Raw genomic sequence first — 18,638 nt, forward strand, 5'->3', positions numbered from 1 at the left:
CCTTTGAGCCAGATATTAGGTTCTGTTTGCAATGGGAGATGAGGGGTGGGGTTGGCCCCTGGCCCCTAGAGTGAGGACACTCTATAGTGGTTGATAATCCCATGGTCACAATATCCCATAGAGAAGGGAGGGGCTGTTCACCATGAGACAGAGAGGTCACCCTCTGTGACCTTGGTAAGATCCCACAGACGTGAAGGTCACCTTTTCTTGGGTCAGTGGCCCAGGTAACACTTTGACCTTGAGAAGCTCCAGCACTGAAGACACCCTCTTCACAATTACATTACTAGATCTTTGCAAGGTGACCACAGTTAGAAGGATGAGTCCCGGGGGTGTTCAAGTTCCAAACCAAGTCCTCCTACCTGGTCTGTGCTCCAGGGACACTTTCTGAGTCACTCTGTCCCGTTCTGCCAAGGTTCCCTCTACAGCAAGTGAACTTCGTCATGGAGAGCCTGGCCTCAGTGCTGCTGTGCAGTCTGAGAAGGCCCAAGTGGGCTGCTGAGGACCAGGGGTCGGGATTTCTGGGGGTGCTCTGAGGCCAGGTGGGGGGGGGGGCACGGACATCACAGAATCCTCAAAGGGCCTGTGTAAGGGTTTGTGTTTTGCTCCAAACAGGGCCTAAGATGTAGGACTTGAGCCTGTCAGTACGGTGCGTGGAATGTGGAAGTCCAAGGCCTCTACAGCCCTCCAAGCAGCCACTACAGCTCAAGTGTGGGTGTTAGGCAAGTTCTAGGGCGTCCTTCATGGGGCCGGTGTGCGTGGCCTCTACTGGCCCATGTCCTCTCCAGCTGTCTTTCCTAGGCTGTCTCCCTGCACCTTCCTGTTAAGTTCCTCACAAAGCTCACTGAATGCCCACCCCCACCCCCACCATTGAGCTCAAGGTCAAAGTCCAACTCAGGCTCCCTGCATTCCCTGACCACCGAGTTCCTGCCACCCTGTCTCCGCAAGGTGGGGCCACTTGTTCCCTCACCTGTGATCCCTGAGCACTTAGACAAGAATATGGGTCAGAGCTCTTCAATGGCTTTCTTCCCCTCTCCAGTCCACAAGCATCTCAAGACAAGGCTGGTGGCTTCTGTCCACCGCCCAGCCTGCTAACGGGATCCCGGGGTGGGGGTGGGGAGCCCAGAAGGAGCCCTTCTGCTGGAAGTGAACTTCTCTTTTTGAAAGGAACTGTGTGTAGCGCTTAAGAAACAAGGGCATGGGTTGTTAGTGAACTTGGGGACCAGATCATAGTAACCTAAATGCCCCAGAGCACCCCAGGGGCCCCACGGCACCCACCTTCAGAACGTCTCCAGTGTGAAAGCTCAGTTCGTCCTCGCCTGAGGCGGTGAAGTCAAACTTGGCGATGGCTTCCATGTCCCCACGTGAAGCTGGAAGACAAGTAACATTCTCATTATGCCCTCTGGCCAGAGAAGAGAGCAGGGCGGCAGGCGGTGTGGCAGGCTGGGCGGGTGGTAGGGTCCTGGCCCAAGGCCTCCAGGCCTGAGCGGAAGGCCCAGGCCCACGGGGAGGGCTTTTAAATCCTGGGAATTGCTGCGGGAGGGAAGCCTGTAGGCTGTGCTTCCCCTTCTTCCCGGAGTCCCCATGCCCCAGGAACAGGGAACGGAGGCCGAGGCCGGCAATGCCTTTCCCCTTCCTTTCATCTCCCTTTGCCTGCCTGGTCTGTCACCCTTTCTGGGGCATCGCTGTTTCCGGTTGATAAGGCCCGAAGACTTGCTATCATCTCTAACTTGAGGCTCGAGGGGCTGGAACGACTGTTCTGTAAACATCGCCCTGAGGCTGTCCCTTGGCGGCTATATTTAACCAGGCAGTGTTAATTAGACAGATGCCATTTTCTCTTTTACATCTGAATCATTTAAGAGAATTAGGCAGCGACGGCCAGTGGGGAACGCAGTGTCCTTCCACATGGCTTGAGAGTGGAACGCGTTCTGGTTCTGGAGGCAGGGGACTCGTTTAGTCAGCCTCCTTGTTTCTATGCCAAATACAATTTGAAAAATGTCATTCTGATACTTCTGCATCAAGTTAAAATACTCTCCCCCCGCCGCCCCAGGAATACACGAGGCCTATGTGAAATAAAAAAGTTAGCCTACAAATGAAATAGAGTTTTAGGATTGTTTTTGTTTTTGTTTTTTGGGTTTTTTTAGGACACACTGAAGCATGTCTGTAAGAAAGAGTCCTGCTTTTGTTGGTGACAAGATGTATGATTTTGTGCAATAACTAAACCTCTTGAGGTCTCAGTTTTCTCATCTGTAAAGTGGGGATAATAATATTCAACTAATAATAGGGGTGCCTGGGAGGCTCAGTCAGTTGAGCCTCCAACTCCTGATTTTCCTCAGATCAGGATCTTAGGTTCGTGAGATCAAGGCCCACGTCAGGCTCAGCACTGGGCATGGGGTCTCCCTCTCCCTCTGCCCCACCACTGTGCACACACTTGCACACACTCTCTCTGTGTGTGTCTCTCTCTAAACAGATAAAAAAAATAGTCCTTAAAAAAATAATTGTATGGAATGAATTTATCCTCAACAAAGGTAGCCTGGCCAAAAGCAGCCTGAGTTTTCTTCTGATTTCTCCCATCTTTTATCAACTTTCCTCTCCGAGATTTGGTGTTTATTCTCCATGACCCGCAAATCCTCTGATTCTCTGCTAAGACAGTTTGCTGTTAGGACAGCCTTGGAAGCTGTTGTTTGGCATTTATGTTTATCAGAATTTGGCTAAGTCTGAAACCCTTTTGGTTAGTCACCTCACACCCAATGGCTTTCGGTAACGAGTAAACCAGGACCACAAACATACTTTCAGTGGGAATTTCCACCCAAGGGGCAAGATTTGGGTAAATGAAGAAGGTGGCTGCCGGTGGGAGAGGGCAGCCCGCAGAGTTCGGGGGATTAAAGCCAACTGCCACCGTGGTCACAGCAAGGGCCTTGGTTCTCTGATTTTTCACCTTTGCTTAGTCATCCAAAGGCAATTTATAGAGATGACGATTATCCATCCTGAAGATAGATATTAAGAAAAGATATTTCAGGAGCCAAAGTAAAATGTCAGAGTTAATTGAGCTTTATCACCATCCAAAATTTATTTCCAAACAAAAATACATATATATACTTTTTGTACCCTTTCTTCAGGATCTGTCCATCTAAGGCAAATTAAAACAGTGACCTTGGATGGCCCACTCGACAAGAAGGAGTATTCTGCCCTCCTTGGTGAGTGCTAAATGCTTCTGCTGATTTGCTTCACCTTGTGGCTTTAACATGAAAGCCTCCCCTAATTAAGGCCCTTGCCTTGGGTTTGTGGGAAGATGTGATGTCTGCGGGTCACCGTCATGGTATCCACAGCAGATATTGGTCACCTCAGGAGAGCAAGTGTCAGGTGAATGGTCCTGAAATCCAAGATCCCATTTCTATGCAAATTTACCTTAATAAGCAGGATGGAGACAAGGGAGGGCAAATGCTAAACGTATTAGAAAATCACATAAATTAGGGTTGAAAAAATATCCCAGGCATGCTCTAGATGTGACCTTGAGCTTGGGAAGATCTTTTGTATGTTACGTGTGGCTTGGATGCAGCCTGGGTGCTTGGTACAGGCTGGTCGGGTGTTACCTCGGTGAGGAGGCCAAGGCAGAAGCAGCATGGCTTCTGAGAAGTGCCTCTTTCCTCTGCCTTCTCCCAGGATGCAGGTAGTATGGCAAAGCCAACTTCATGGGCACATCACAGAACTCCCTAGTTTATAATATTAATCCTGGCTCCAAAAACCCAATTAAACAGGCCCACTCTTCATGAAATCACTTTGAAAAAATGTGTGTGCCTCCCATTTCCCATTTCCATTTGTGAAATGAAATCTGCTCAGATGCTGTTTGGTAGGAGGGAGATGTTCAGGGGGGAGTGGAGTCAGTTCTATTTTCGTTCCAAAACCAAGGCTTTGCAAATTTCTCCCCTTGAATTTACCATTCCCTGCTTCCCTAATAGCAGTGGCAAGCCCCAGGGGTCTGTCTTCTGTTTGATCATAAAAATTCATGGAAATTTACATCCCATTTTTCTATATCCATTAGTTCTAATTTTGAAAACTTTTAAACTACCACCAGGGAAAAAGAAAACTGAACTAACATATTTTGTTCAGTGTTTATCCATTCGTTTTATAGTCTGTACCTTCTACTATATATATATATATATATATATATATGTTAATATATATATTATATTAAAAAACATGGTACCAACAATTCCAAGACAGAAGAGACAAGGGCAGCGGCAGGGGAGAAAGGGAGCCAGCTCAAGTTCAAGAATGCAATGGAGCTTTCTAGCTGCTGTGTGCAGTTACAGCGCTCCTGACCTCAGGAGGAGAAGACCAGAGATGTCTCTTTAAAGAACCTCACGGACGGATTAAATGTGTGTTTCCATCCAGGGATCTGCTTCAGAAATGGCTGAAATGCTGCCGGCTACAGAACGTGAATGACAAGTGACCGTGTCCAGGGGCAGGCAAGTCGCCTCCCCCGCCCACCCCGACCCTGTTGCCTATGCGGTTTGTCCAGGAATCCTACCTCCAAACCATGCAGGGCTCCTGCCCCTAACATTGGCTCTGCTTCTCACCATCCCCCTGCGTCTCTCTCACTTTGCCCCTTCACGAACTGCGTGCCACATCCATTAGCAGCCCCGTGACAGATCTGCTGTGCCATTTGGCGACACCGCACAGGACTTCCCCAGGCACGGTTTTCTCTGCCACTGCATTTCCATTTAAACTTCTTTTACTACCAAAAAAAAAAAAAAAAAAAACCACCCAAAACAAAACCCTGAAAAATATTCAGGCTTATATACCAGGAATGTTTGTCTACTTCTAAAATACAGTCACCACCAAGGATGAACACAAAAGCTGCAAGACAGCTCTTTTAAAAGAGCCGCCATGTGAAATCCAGATTAATTGGTTGTGCTCAGAAACACGTAGTTACCCTCAAAACTGTACCAGGCGAGAAACCAGGCTCCTCCTAAGTTGGCTATGAATAGTCAAGGCTTCCGTTTTACGCATCTCTGAAAAAGAGCAATTGCGTAACACCACGAAGCCGAAGCTGTTGGAAGATTCAGGCTCAGGACACAAAGAGGGAAGGAGCTGGGTCCCAAGTACAATCCGCAGCACCACCACCTCCTATTTGGCCTGGGAGAACCCGAATTTAGATATTATGTGACTTGCACCTGTTTACACTATAATTCGGTTAAGCTATTTTTTTTTTTTTTTGAGAAAAACACTGCTCTTTATAAATACCTCCTTCAGCATTTTATCAGGATGGTAACAACAAATTAAGTTTTATTAATTTATCTTGTGTCTGAAATGCTGTGATAGAACAGCGAGGAGTTGACATGAAAGGCCTCTGAGGGCAGCTAAAGAGAAGAGCTTGGCTAAAAATGTAAAATTCTCTGGGCACTTTAAGTTCACATAATGTGGACATTCGGAACCCACAGCCTTTCTATTCGTCAGGCAAAGCCCCTCCTGGAGTCAATGAGATGGCTGAACGCTTACTCCCTGCCCTGAACTGACAAGGTCAGTTCCATTACTTTCCTGAAGTAGGAAACCTTCCCCGCCAGGAACAACAAAAAAAAGATTATAGGAAAGCCTCACTGTACACAATGGATATGTTCTTGAAAAGTTATTAGGGATAGAGTACTTGTAAGTGGCATCATATTAGCACACATTATAGAGGCTCATTCTATAAAGGAACCCCATGGTGCATCCCTTTTGCAAAATGAAAAGGAAAATTTGTTATGCAAATAACTGCCTTTTAATTTATCTGTTTTAAAATCTGTGTTATCATGCATCTATGCATCTTAAAACAGAGCACACCTGTAAATCCTTCTAGTGCCTCTCACTGTGAGTTAAATACATGTTAGTTTCCTCTCTTAATTCCCAGAACGTTTTTTAAACACCTCTCCTATTGATAGATAGCGGTCCACCTTGGAGTACAGAACAGGAGCCGTCAGACCTTTTCTGTAAGGAGCAGAGAGTAAATATTTTGGGCTTTGCGGTCTGTATCTCTGCCACAGCCACTCAACTGGGCCGCTGTAGCCAGGAAGGCAGCCTGAGAAGAGTACTGAATGGGTATAGCAGGCTTCCAATAAAACTTTATTATGGACACTAAAATCTGAATTTCACATAATTTTTACATGCCACGAAGCAAAAATGTGTGATGGGTGGGGCCTTCTGGCCGTAGTTTGTGGACCCCTGGTAGAGACCCTTATATCTGTATCTTTCTTCCCTAGTAGCCTGGAAACTTCCTGAGGGCAAGAGCTGTAGCTTCATGGACTGAGTATGGGCTTAGGAGTAGATAGGCCTGGATTTAAATCCAAGATGGGCCATTCCCTTTCCAAGTGTCCTGTTTCTCTGTCCATTAGACTGGAGTGACCACATCTATTTCACGGGTGCTGTGCATCCCGGTGTGTAGAGACATGGGCACACAGTAGACATTCCCTAAATGGTCACAGGGGTTGGTGTTACTGATTAGATTCCCTACAATATCGAACCAGTGCTTAGTAGGCACTTAGTAAATGCTGAGTGAATGAAAACCTGATAAGCGACCTGCCATCAGAGTTACAACTGTGATTGATTTCCGCAGGGAAGGCAGAGGACCCATTTACAAGGATGAATTAATTTCCCAGTCAAAGGTGCCCTGCCTTCTCCGCAAACTCAGCCAGAGATAATAAAACACACACCCACATGAAAGGTCTGATTTATTTAATCCAACAGAGGGCAATGGTGTACCCCAAACCGTCGGGTCCATCCTGTAAATTTTTTTTGTGTGTGTGTATGTGTGCATCATGCGTCTCCACAACCTTTATCTAGACATTGTTTGGCCATTGTTCTCCTTGTCTCTTGTGTGTTTCAGGGCATGTATATTTTAACATTTCAAGGAGTCTAAAGCCCACACAATACAGAATGACTTCACTGGGAAAGAACTGGAAGCCATTGGCTCCTGCTCATATTCTGCTGCTCTAATTCCCCGAGTATCCTGGAAACATACATGGTCCCAGGCATCTCAGAGTGATGAGTCCCTCACTCCTGCTTTTGATTCTAGGTTAATGATTTATGTTGGAATTCCTACTGTGTGCTTTTCTTCTTATCTGAACGCTATAGCTATGGCTGGAGACTCTTTGCTTTAGTTTAGCACCTTTTTCTGGACATTGGACATGGGAACAGGACACCAAGAAAGGACATAGATGGCCCTCCTTGAAAATTTGTAAGCTAGGATGGACAACTACCTATAAATCACCTGTTGGCTATTGATTAAATATTCTTCCGGGGACCCAAATCAATCTATTCTGGAAAAGAAAGTAAAAGAAGGGAAGACAAAGCCTGAGCATGGTCAAGAAATCAAGGGCTGGCCTTTTTTCATTCTGGGCTTTCGAAGGGCAACACTTTTGCTCTAGTCTACACCAGCAGAATCCCTGCTTACAGAATACCTCTTCATCAGCTGGTCATGTTGGAAATGTTAACCTTCTCGCTGAATGTCTAACACGGTATACACGTTTCTTTACTGTGCCTACTCTTGAATTACTTCTAACTCATCCCTTTAAAATATAACTTTTTAAAATAACTTTATCCCTTTAAAATAGAAACCCTCAAATCCTATTCTAGTAAGATCCTCCTTCTGGTTTCTCTGGAGACTCGGATCTGTGGCCACATGTAGAGGGTGAAGTGGGGGTTGAATCATGGCGGTACCAGTCTTGCAGACAGCCATGGACTTGAGAATGGCCATCGGGGGCCTCTGCTCTCAAAAATTTAGGACCAGCAGCTCCTTCACTTACTAGACCTCCCCAGTCAGACATGGGGAATCAGTTCTTTTTAGGTTCAAGATCTCAGGGGAATAAAAATAGCCCTCTTAGGAGGACCTGGCCTGTTTCCACAGGTGTTCTCTCCATGGGATATAAATATTTCTGACTTTATTGCAACCAAAGCAAGCAAAGACAAGTGGACTATACTTCACCAAACCATTTCTGGCTAGCTGGCTGAGATTTTAGTACCCTCTAAAAGCGTCCATTTTAAATGATTTTGCACACATGAGACATTCTTATTTTCTCTTGTCCCGAGGTGACTCATTGTTTCCCCCTCCAAAGCCCCGGGCAGGCATAAATTCCCCCAGCACAACTGGCAGGGGTGAACACGGGGAACTAGAGGGGCCTCCACAGCCTGTCCGAGAAAAGCAATTCCCTAGCAGCTGATCTGCTGACGCCAGTCTTGGGGACATGAGGAAGTGGCTTAGGAAGAAGCCTTCAGAGAGGGCCCCATCTGCCCTGTGGGAGTCTTTCTCCCACAGCAGTCATCCTCTGGCTGCTTCACTTCTGCAGAAAGCAGCACGGAGCTGTCTCTTGTGACAGGTAGCGAATGGGCAGTGGGTCCCGGAGCGAGAGCTGAGACATGGGCAGGAGGGGTCTCAGGTTCAGCCCGTAACCGCCTCGCTGAGGCTGCCTATATACACCATGACCTTGGGATGCTGTCCCTACCAGTGCACCTCCTGCTGACCCTCTACCAACCGCTTAGGGTCTCGGTCTACGCTTTGGTCTTGCCTTGTAGATGTCTCCCTATTTTCTACGTGGGAATCATCTCCTCAGCTAGAAGGCACTTGTTTTAGGTTTGGAAGCCAAATAAATATATTCCAAAGACATACAGACAAACTTAGCACAACTATAAATCTCTTTTATCCTTATTTAATCAAATTGCTGTTCTGTACGTCCCTGCTTGTCACTGTGGATCAGGGAGATCTCACCGGTCTCAAGGAGGTTTCCTTCTTTTTTAATTAGCTCCTTTTTTCCTGCTTAAGGTTTTTTGTTTTGGGGTGGGGAGGGAGGGCAAGGAGAAGGGTGTAGAAGAGGCTGGAGACAAATTGGGGGACTGTCCCTGCATAGGTGCCCTCTCCTCCCCTGCCTTCTAAATTGAGTGATGCCCAAGACAGAGGGTCATTTGCTCTTCCTTCTTCTGGTTACTTATCATCTCAATCTTCTGTAATCAACACCAGTCTGACATATCAAGTGAAACTTTTAAGATTTTTTTTTTTAAGCGATCTCTACACCCAGCATGATGCTCAAACTTACAACCCCCAGTTCAAGAGGTGCCTGCTCTACTGACTAAGCCAACCAGGTGCCTCTCTTCCCCCCCACCCCGCCCCAAGTTCAAAGCACATCATATAAAATTTCACTGGTCCTCAAACTTTTTATAAGAAGAATATCCTTTTCTTTCAGTGTAATGCCTATGTTCTCTCCCACTCAAGCAACTTCTATTCTTTTTTTCCCTAACTTGCCATTCTCTGTAACGTGAGGTTCCCAGGCACAGTGGCGGGGCACAGACCTGGCTGTCAGACAGACCTGGTTTCAGATCTCAGTTCTGCTGCTTCCTTGCTAGCTGGGAACCTTACCTCCCCTGTGCCTCAGGTTTTGCATCAAGAATTCAGATAATAATGCTCATTCCCAGTGTGGCCGGGGACAGGGTGTGGAACACCCCGCTCATCCTTGGTGTTCGACAGTTCGGTGTCTCTCCAGTCATTTCTCCTCTATCTACTCTCCTTTCTTGTAGAGAAAACAGTTTCAAAATCCCGTTTTTCAAAAATCCGCCAAGCATATACCCCCTTCCTGGGGGAACGCTAGCTTCTCTCTCTACTCCCTATGGAGTCCTGGCTGCAGCAATTTCAGAAGGTAGGACGCAAAGAGTTGTCATCAAGACAATCCTGTCAGTAGAGACAAAAGACAGCCTGAACCAAAGGGCAGTGGGGAGACGGAAGGCTGAGAAACAAAACTGATCTGGCTTCCAAGCTTTGCCGTCTGTTTGCCTCACCCAAGTCTAGAGACAAGAGCCAGCTGAGCCTAAGTTCCATGTACTGATGTGATCTATCATGGGCCAAGAGCTTCGCATGCACTTGGCGACACGATTATGATTATGATCATCATTACCAGTACGACCATGACTGCCACGCCCATTTTATAGCTGGAAAACGGAGGGGCGCGATTACCGTCTGCGTCTGTTCGCCCCTGAGGCTGTGCTCTCTTCCCTTCACCACGCTGCCTGTGCCAGTACGAGCAAAAATAAAACTCCTGCACTAGTTCAGGATAATGACTAATGAGCTCAGGGTCCCCTATACCTTCCTGGGCAGCCATCCTTCAGCCAAGAAATTGTTGGGCACAATTCTCACATATCCACAAAATCCAAGCCCCTTATTCCTTGGTCTAAGAAGGCAAAGTCTGCAATAAACCCGGCTGACCTCAGACGAAGCAATCACGAGCTTTAAGCCCATTTGCCGAAATGGAAGCAATCTCAGTTAATAAACCTACACGCGGCTTTTCTTCTCCTTGCCTTTCCCTTGGCTCCTGTCTCGCTCTCTCTTTCTGTCTTCCGAGGTCGTGGGTTTCTAACCTCTTGCAGCATCCACATCCCTCACAATCTAGTCTGCTTTTGTTCGGAGCTCTTTTTCTTTCTCCTCTAAATGCCAGTGACTTACCGCGAATCTGGTTAGAGCAAGTGTACCTCAAGTCTTTTTGTTTTTACACCTTCTACACTTTTCTTACTGAAATAATACCATGAAAACATCAACCAAAAAAAACAGCGACAGTACTGAAACAGGAAGAGCCCACCCAGCCCCACTCCGCTGCCAGACTGAGGTATCTCTTGCCATTTTCTTGTGCTCTCCTGATTGTTCCCTAAAGCAATGACAATTGTCGACAGAAACACTATGAATCCTGCTGGTGAAATCCAAACGAGAATGAAGCATTAAAGAGAATGAAGCATTAAAGACAGACACATGCCCAATCAGAAATAATTCAATGAGCCCGACGAGAAGGGCTGGAGGAGGCAGCAGTGGATGTGAGTGGAAGCAGGAAGGAGACAGACAGACAGACACTTTTGCAAATCCCCAGATTTTTTTTTTCTCCCCGCTACACTTTCTAATTTCTATTCACATCATGATTTTTTCTTCAAATATATCACCAGGATTTTATGGTGCCTTCATGTTCTCTTTTCCTTCTCTTCCCGTCTGTTCAATTTCATGTTTGTGTTTATTGATTCGGGCTCTGAACGCTTGGCTCATTTATCATATATATATGAAAGCCTCTGTCTTCTTGCCCTGTCGTCACCAGGGCTGTAACATCTCCCCCAAAGCAACAAGGCTGCTCAGCACCCTCTCTTCCTTCTCTCGACATTTGCACCCTGTGTCACCTTCATTCTTACTCGGGCAGAGCACAAAACCAGAGAGTAGATGACTCCGTGACCACAACTGTTTCAATCTTCTTGTTACTTTTACTTATATTTCCAGGCCTCCACTTAATACTGGAATGCGGGTCATTTTTCAGTTCACTGGTCTCAAAGCTTGCCAAAGTGGACGTTGACCCATCCACAGTTTAACCGGTTTCATTCAATAAATCTATCCCTCCGATTGCTGGAGGTAATTACATTTTTATGTATCAAGTCACCCCATAAAGGTACTAGAAAGCTGCTGTCGCCCATTACTTCCGTCAGATGAACAGTTATAATATTCTTACCTTTTTTTGGAAATTTAGGTCATGATTTGAGTTCGCTTGAACTGAGGAACACCTGTATTTGCTTTGCTGAAGGTAGTCTCCTCCTTTTCAACTGCCAGTCTTAATCCCCTAAACCTTAGGCTCTCTAAGTTGGAGGTGACCCAGAAAGTTGGCCCTGTCTTTTCTTAATTTATTGAGATGATGGAGAATGGTCATAGGGAAGATGGAACCGGAAGCAGCTAAGCAGTTTGGTGAGTTGGTTCTATGGAACCAAATGTCTCACTGTAAATTTCAGTCCGAATTCTGCCCTGAGGAGGAAAAGAAATTGAATGCATGAAGATGACACTTGCAAGTTGCAAATTCTTGTTTTTAAGCCTTGACTATATTCCTGGCTCCTCCACCACCCTCCATGGGATGAGGCTCAGACTTCTTGCTCTCCGGGTCATTTCCTTCAGGTGATGTCACAGTTTGTCCATGTTCTTCTTAAAATGTGTTACCTAGAAGTCAGCTCAGCATTCGAGAAACGGTCTCAGCTGGGCTCAGTCCAAGAGCACTGTTTAATCACTTTCTCTGCACAACGGAGCTTTCACCACTGTTACTCTGTTGGCCGTTCAGGGTCCGACAGCAGGCACTGGGATGAAAGCACAAATGTTCCCAGCGCGAGGAGGGGTCACGCCAGGCCCCTCTACTTCGTATCTGCAAGAGGCTTCTGGGAGCCAGGATGTGAGGTTCAAACTTAATCTTTTTTATTTTGATCTTGTTTTGGTCCTCGCTGGCCAGTTCCTCCATCCGTTATGATTCGTCTGGGCACGGATTTGTATTGCTCCCCGCTGGTGTCTCTCCTGACTCTTTTCTCACAAGCAAGCTTAATGCCATTTTGGTCTTTATTTCATAACTGAGACGTGGGCTTTGGAGTCAGGCAGAGCTGGGCTTCAGTCCTGGCTCCCTCACTCACCAGCTGTGTGATCATAAGCAAACTGGTTATATCTCTGAACTCAGTTTCTTACTGAATGCCTCCCTCCAGGTCGCCACGAATGTATTCATCAATGCTCTCTCAGCATTGGCTCCAAACCCACCAGATGAAGTGGTTCTCATTCTGCTGTGTTTTTCTGCATTTTCTTCTCTAGGGTCTCATGAAAAATGCAACCAAATGCCTTGCTGAGATCAACCTGGGCTGTGCCTGTGCCCTTTCCTTAAATGGCAGTTTAATAACCTTATAGGAAAATAACATAAACCACAACAGGGTCAGCAACTCTTTCAGGATCATGCCTGGGGAAATCCAACATGGAAGAAATTCGTCTTTTCACTCACTTGCCCTCTTTTTTGTCTTCTGTTCCCCAATCCTTGTCCATTTTTCCAGCCCGTTGAGTTTCCTTTTATGTCGTTTAAATAGGCTGCTGTCACCGTCTATCCCGTGCCCCCATTCTCCACCCCCTCCCATCACACTTGCTTGTTGGAGAAAGGACTCCTGGACGTTGAAGCTTTCTGGCGCACACTTTCTGAGAGTCATTTTCCCATATAGAATTTGTCGGTGCCATGTTGTCATGCTACCTCCCAGATGCACTCAAGACTCTCCTTTTGCCATTTCAGGCCTTAACAATCTCTTCCCTAACACATCTCTCTAAACAGACTTCAGAATACCATACACCCATGCACATACGTTTTAGGATGGCTTTTCATTATTCTCTAAGCACTCCCTCTGCACCCTCACCTCCACACCTGTCCTCCCTCTGCCACCTAACTCAGGCTACTATGTACGGTTGTGCAGGTTGTTTACTGCACGAGGACCCGTGGCTGAGGCTGCAGTAGGGGTTAAAATCCAACCAGTACTCTTCGATCAAGCTTTGGGAGTCCTGATGTGGGGCTGCATCTGCCTAAAGTTAGGGGCACACTTTTCTAACATAAAGACATCAAGTCTAACTGCAACTGCCCCTTCTAAGCCTTATTCAATGTCTGCCTTTGTCACACCCTATGCTCTCATGCTCTCTTATTTTCCAGGGGGACTCACTGTATTTACCCCTTGCTTGGTGTTGCCATCACGTTCAGTGAGATGGGCAAGCACCTGACCTTTTGGAATCTAGCTACCAGAGTTCAAATGCTGGCTGTACCACTGGCTCTCTGGGTGATTCTGAGCAAGTTACTTCATGTCTCTGAATCTCATATTTCTCATCTTTAAAATAATAATAAAAATAATAGTGCCCACCTTCGTGTTCTTGTGAAGATATCTGGATATTTGAGATATCCATCTAAAATACTTAGTATGGTGCCTGGTGTACATCGGGCCCTTCATGCCTGCTAGCTACTGTGCTTCATGCGTATTCCTCAACAGCTAGCAATGACAGAGACTGGCTCTCAGGAAGAACGAGTGAGAAAATGTATCCCTCACTAGGTAGGCTTGCTAGATAAAGTACAGAATGTTCAGTTCAATTTGAATTTCAGACAAATTTTCTAGTATAAGTTTTCTTTTTTCTTTCTTTTTTTGAAGATTTTATGTATTTGTCAGAGAGAGCACTAGCAGGGGGAGCAGCAGGCAGAGAGAGAAGCAGGCTTCTTGTCGACCAAGGAGCCTGATGCGGGACTCAATCCCAGGACTCTAGGATCATGATCTGAGCTGAAAGCAGACATTTAAGTGACTGAGCCATCCAGGCATCTCTCTAGTGTAAGTTTTCTAGCATAAGTATATCCCAAATGTTTACCTTGTCCACAAAAATCCCACAGGGGTAGATGGTGCATTGTTAAAAACAATGGCAAGGAGTCATTTGAACTTTCCACTCTGTCCTCTCTGCTCCGCCCACTGCTTTTCATCTCACACAATGCTTGCCCTACAGGGTCTCTGACATAAAAACTGGGGAGTGGGCCAGCTTGTGGCACGAGACTCGAGGTCTTGGAATGAAGCCTTTAGGTGTTCCTGTGAAGGTTATGCTTTGCATGGGGAAGTGAATATTCTCTCATTCATATATGTGGGGAGCCACAAAACTGTCACACTTCCCACCTGCTCTGCCTTTCATGTGTTATCTGCTACTTTCCACGGGGTGTGGCCAAAAGGCACGCTTTTCCTGTTAAGCATTCTGGCATACTATGGGTTTTGATAAGTGGGTGTGATAGATTGGAATTTGTGTTTCTGCAATGGAATTTGTGTTTCTGCAAGTGAATTTTCTTGTAATCCATACTTGTGGTAAAGTGGGACCCCTCTAAGCCTTCCTACGCATTCAGACGTTTCTCTTGTGATTATTCTGGCGTTTTGCATTGTTATTCTCAAATTCACTATCTGTGCTCTCATATCTATAACTTGTTAAATTTTTCCATGCTTGGCATTTTCACCACAGTAAAAAACAAACAAAGAAACAAAAAAATCGCAAAAACCTCCTGGGCACCGGCCCCAGTGAATTATTAGTAGTCCCAACACATAGTCACCAGGTTGACATTTACTTGTGTTACCGTGTCTCTAGTCCCAGTGACAAATAATCCTTGAATCGATTGCTGATACCTCATCCTTTTTTTTTTAAATTTTTAATTGTGATTTGTGCTTTTCTCGAGCATTGCCTCTTCCTGGAACTACTGTAGAGAAGCTACTAAATCCCCAACGTGCTTCTGTTCCCTTTACGATCTCCTCTTTTTTATTCTCCCTCCTTTTTTTTTTTTTTTTTTTTTTTAAGATTTCATTTATTCATTTGAGAGAGAGAAAGAGAGAGATCACAGGGAGAAAGGGAGAAGCAGGCTCCCCGCTGAGCAGGGAGTCCGATGAGGGACTCGATCCCAGGACCCTGAGATCATGACCTGAGCCGAAGGCAGAAGCTCAACCTACAAAGCCACCCAGGTGCCCCTCTTTTTTATTCTCATTCATTTAAAATCCTCCATTACTGACTCCTCACCCAGATTCTTTTCTCTCCCAACTCTGTCTGCATGGCCAAGCAGTGGTGACTTCTCCTCGGTCTGGTTCTCACATTTTCTGCTGCTGGACCTCACAGGGCTTTCACTCTGCTCTCTCTCAGGAGTATCTCCTCTGCTTTATGCATTCACTCAGCTGACATCCTCCAGGCCCTACTTTGTGCCAGGTGTTGAACTCCACATGGAGATCCAGAGTGGATTAGAGAAGCGGTCCCAGAACTCAGCTGGCTCCCACTCTCGAAGGAAAGACAGAGAAGTTGACAAAAAAATGAGAGCTGTGTGCTAAGAGAGCTAAACTTCACGTGGTTGAGGAGCCCAGAGGAGTGGTTCCTGATCCAGCCTGGGATGGGTACAGGTGCAGGAAGGGCTGAGGGAGATTTCCAAGTGAGATAACAAAGAAACTGAGTGTTGTGCACAAGTAGAGGGCACGGACGTCACTGATGGAAGGAATGATCCATGTAAATAGGAATTGTGGAGCCCATTTGGTTCATTATAACCATTGTGGACTGGCGTGGGTTGGGGTTGGTGATTCTGGTGGGGACAGGCCACAGAGAACCTTGCACAGTATGCCAAGTACATTAGAACTCATGCCGCGAGTAAAGGGGAATCACGGAAATTGTTGATAACATCTGCATTAGGAGAATGTTTAATCTGGCAGCAGTATGAAGGATTGGGGGGGTGGGGTGAAACTGAAGACAAAGAAACCACCACAGTGGTCTTGGCCAGAAACGATGGAGGCCTCATATGACAGCGAGAGACCTCGCTTCTTCCCTGCACCTTGGGTTTTTGTCTCAATAGTAAGTGCTTTACATGCTATCTCATTTCACACTTGCAAGGTTCTGAGAAGTAAGACCCGTTGTTCTATCCATCTCATCTACGAGAAAACCAAGGTGCGAGGTGAAAAGACTGTCTAAGGTCACATGTGTTAAAACATGTTGGAGCCAAGATTCAAATTCAGTCTGTGCACTTAACTAATATGGTGACCTGTCTATTACTGTGGCCAACTATCAATGGCTAGAAGGCAGAGAAGAGTCTAGAGCAGCGCGCTCCAACAGAAATATGCAAACCACAAATGTGAGCCACATATGTCACTTTAACTATCTCACTAGCATATTTAAAAATTTATTTTTAATAATTTATTTTATTTGACATGATATATCCCCAATACTATCATTTCAACGTGAAATCAATATAAAATATTACTGAAATATTTTGCATTCTTTTTTCTGAACTAAGTGCGGTATGTATTTTACAGTTACAGTATATCTTGGTTTTTACCAACCATATTTGAAGTACTTAATAGTACATGTGGTTACCAGCTACCATATCGACCAACATGGATCTGGAATGGCTCTCATCTTTCTGCTGTGGACAACATGGTAGATGGAAATAACATTTTCAGAGATAAGGCACTAAGGGCAGAAAAGATAATCTGGAAAAAAGTTTGAAATGCTTGAGAAACATCTAGGTAGAAATTCCTAGGCAGGGGTTGGATATATAGGCGAAGATCTCAGCATAGAAGTCTGAGTAGACATAGACAGTTGGAACCTAGTCTCATAGAGACAGTTATTAAAACCCAGGTTTAGAAGGAACTCACATGGGGCAATTATGTACAAGGACTGAGTTCTGGAAACACAAGGAAGGGCTGGATGCCTTGTGTAGGTAGAGGAATTCATTTGTAAGTATCTCCCCTTGAATGAGAAGGAAGGACAAAGTGAGTGGGAGTGCAGAAGGTAAGTTCGTGTAGGTAAAGAGGATGAAGGGAGATAAGAAATAGCCCTTCTAGCCCGATGTTGGCTGGGGTTCTCTTGCCTCTTCTACTTCTTTTTTTCTCTTCTACAGAAAAATGAGCCCTTTTATTGCTGATTCCTCACAAAATCTATATGCAAAAAGGGGAGGAAGAGGCAAATAAAATGTAAATATTTGTTCAACCCCAGGAAGTAAAACCAAGATGAGTACTCATGTCTCCCAATTGCCATTCCATATTCTCCCTCTCATTAAACTTCCTATTTTGAAATAATTATAGACCCACAGAAAATTGAAGAAATAGTCCAGAGAGTTCCCCTGTCCTCTTCATCCTCTTCCCATGATGGTGACCCCATACACCACCACCGTACAGCATCAACACCAGGAAACTGACACCGGTACAATACTATTAACGAGACCTTTATCTTTTATCATTTCTTAGCAGGAAGCACCCTGAGTAAAAAGAATCAAAATGGGGTAAGATGTAATGTCCAACCAGATCCAGACCTTTATGGGTGTTCAAGACGTTTTTATCCCTGTAACCAAATGATGTGCCTCAAATAACAACACCTAAACGCCACCTTAATCCTCAGGCCAAAAATACCTTCTTACAGTGATCTGTAACTTGTACCAACATTATATGGTCAGACCAGACTCTTCGCTGTCTGTTTGGCTTCTAGTTATGGAGAACAGCAAAGGACAGAAGAACCGCTCTGCCGTCCCCATCCGGATCTCTAATGACGACTGTATGACTCAGAAGGGAAAGGGAGGTGCCCTACAACCAGGTCTCACTGACTACTGAACCCAGGCTCAGTTTCTGACAAGGCTGTGTGTCTTGCTAGATGCTGTTTCCCGCCCTTATCTACACAGCAGAAAACCAGTGGATTAGGAGGGAGTCATTCAGATACGTGACCCCATTCACCTTTCAGGTTGGGATGATTTCAGAGGAACCTACAGCACCCAATACGATAGGCTCCTCAACAAATGTATGGGGTTTAATCGAATCAGCACACAAAAGAAACAGACCCAAAGGATACCGGCACATTCCTCAAAAGCAGGATCAAAGAAAGAAAGAATCAAGACATCTCTTTGCTTCAAGGAAACAAAAACCATTGAGAGAAAATGTAGCCAACTCAAAGGGAACAGTGGCTGTCCATCAGCCAGGGTTTGGCCAAGGCAAAGAACCCATCTATTAACAGTGAGAGTTTCTCTTTTTTTTTTTTCCTCTAAGTGGTAATTTGTTAACCAGTAAATATGGAATGACTTTTTTTTTCTCCCTTGGAGATAAATGAGCTCTAGTTCTCAAAAAACGATATATCTGGCAAGAGGTGGAAAACAGAAAAATGAAGTGTATATTCCATTAAGACCTGAAAATTCAGCAAAATACTCCTTTCTGGTAGCTGGGTGAGAGGAATTTAACAATTGGCCTTGACAATTTCTGAGCAGCTGAGGAAGGAACAATTTAGCAGGAAGAGGCTGGATCAGGGTGCTCAGATGCCTTCAGGCTGAGTGATCTCTCGAAATGTATTT

The 18,638-nt window shown here is 45.5% G+C and overlaps 1 protein-coding gene across 2 annotated transcripts in view; it reads right to left on the reverse strand.

Moving 5' to 3' along the window:
• GRAP2 (GRB2 related adaptor protein 2) overlaps nucleotides 1-18,638 on the reverse strand; it is a 62,456-nt gene that overhangs the window by 18,667 nt on the left and 25,151 nt on the right. For both annotated transcript variants that reach the window (XM_059401961.1, XM_059401963.1), the window contains exon 2: nucleotides 1,276-1,367. In XM_059401961.1, coding sequence (XP_059257944.1) covers nucleotides 1,276-1,353 — 78 coding nt within the window. In that variant the 5' untranslated portion in view covers nucleotides 1,354-1,367. The remainder of the gene's footprint in view (nucleotides 1-1,275; nucleotides 1,368-18,638) is intronic.

The sequence above is a fragment of the Mustela nigripes genome, chromosome 6 (assembly GCF_022355385.1).
Source record: "Mustela nigripes isolate SB6536 chromosome 6, MUSNIG.SB6536, whole genome shotgun sequence".
NCBI classification, from domain to species: Eukaryota; Metazoa; Chordata; class Mammalia; order Carnivora; family Mustelidae; genus Mustela; species Mustela nigripes.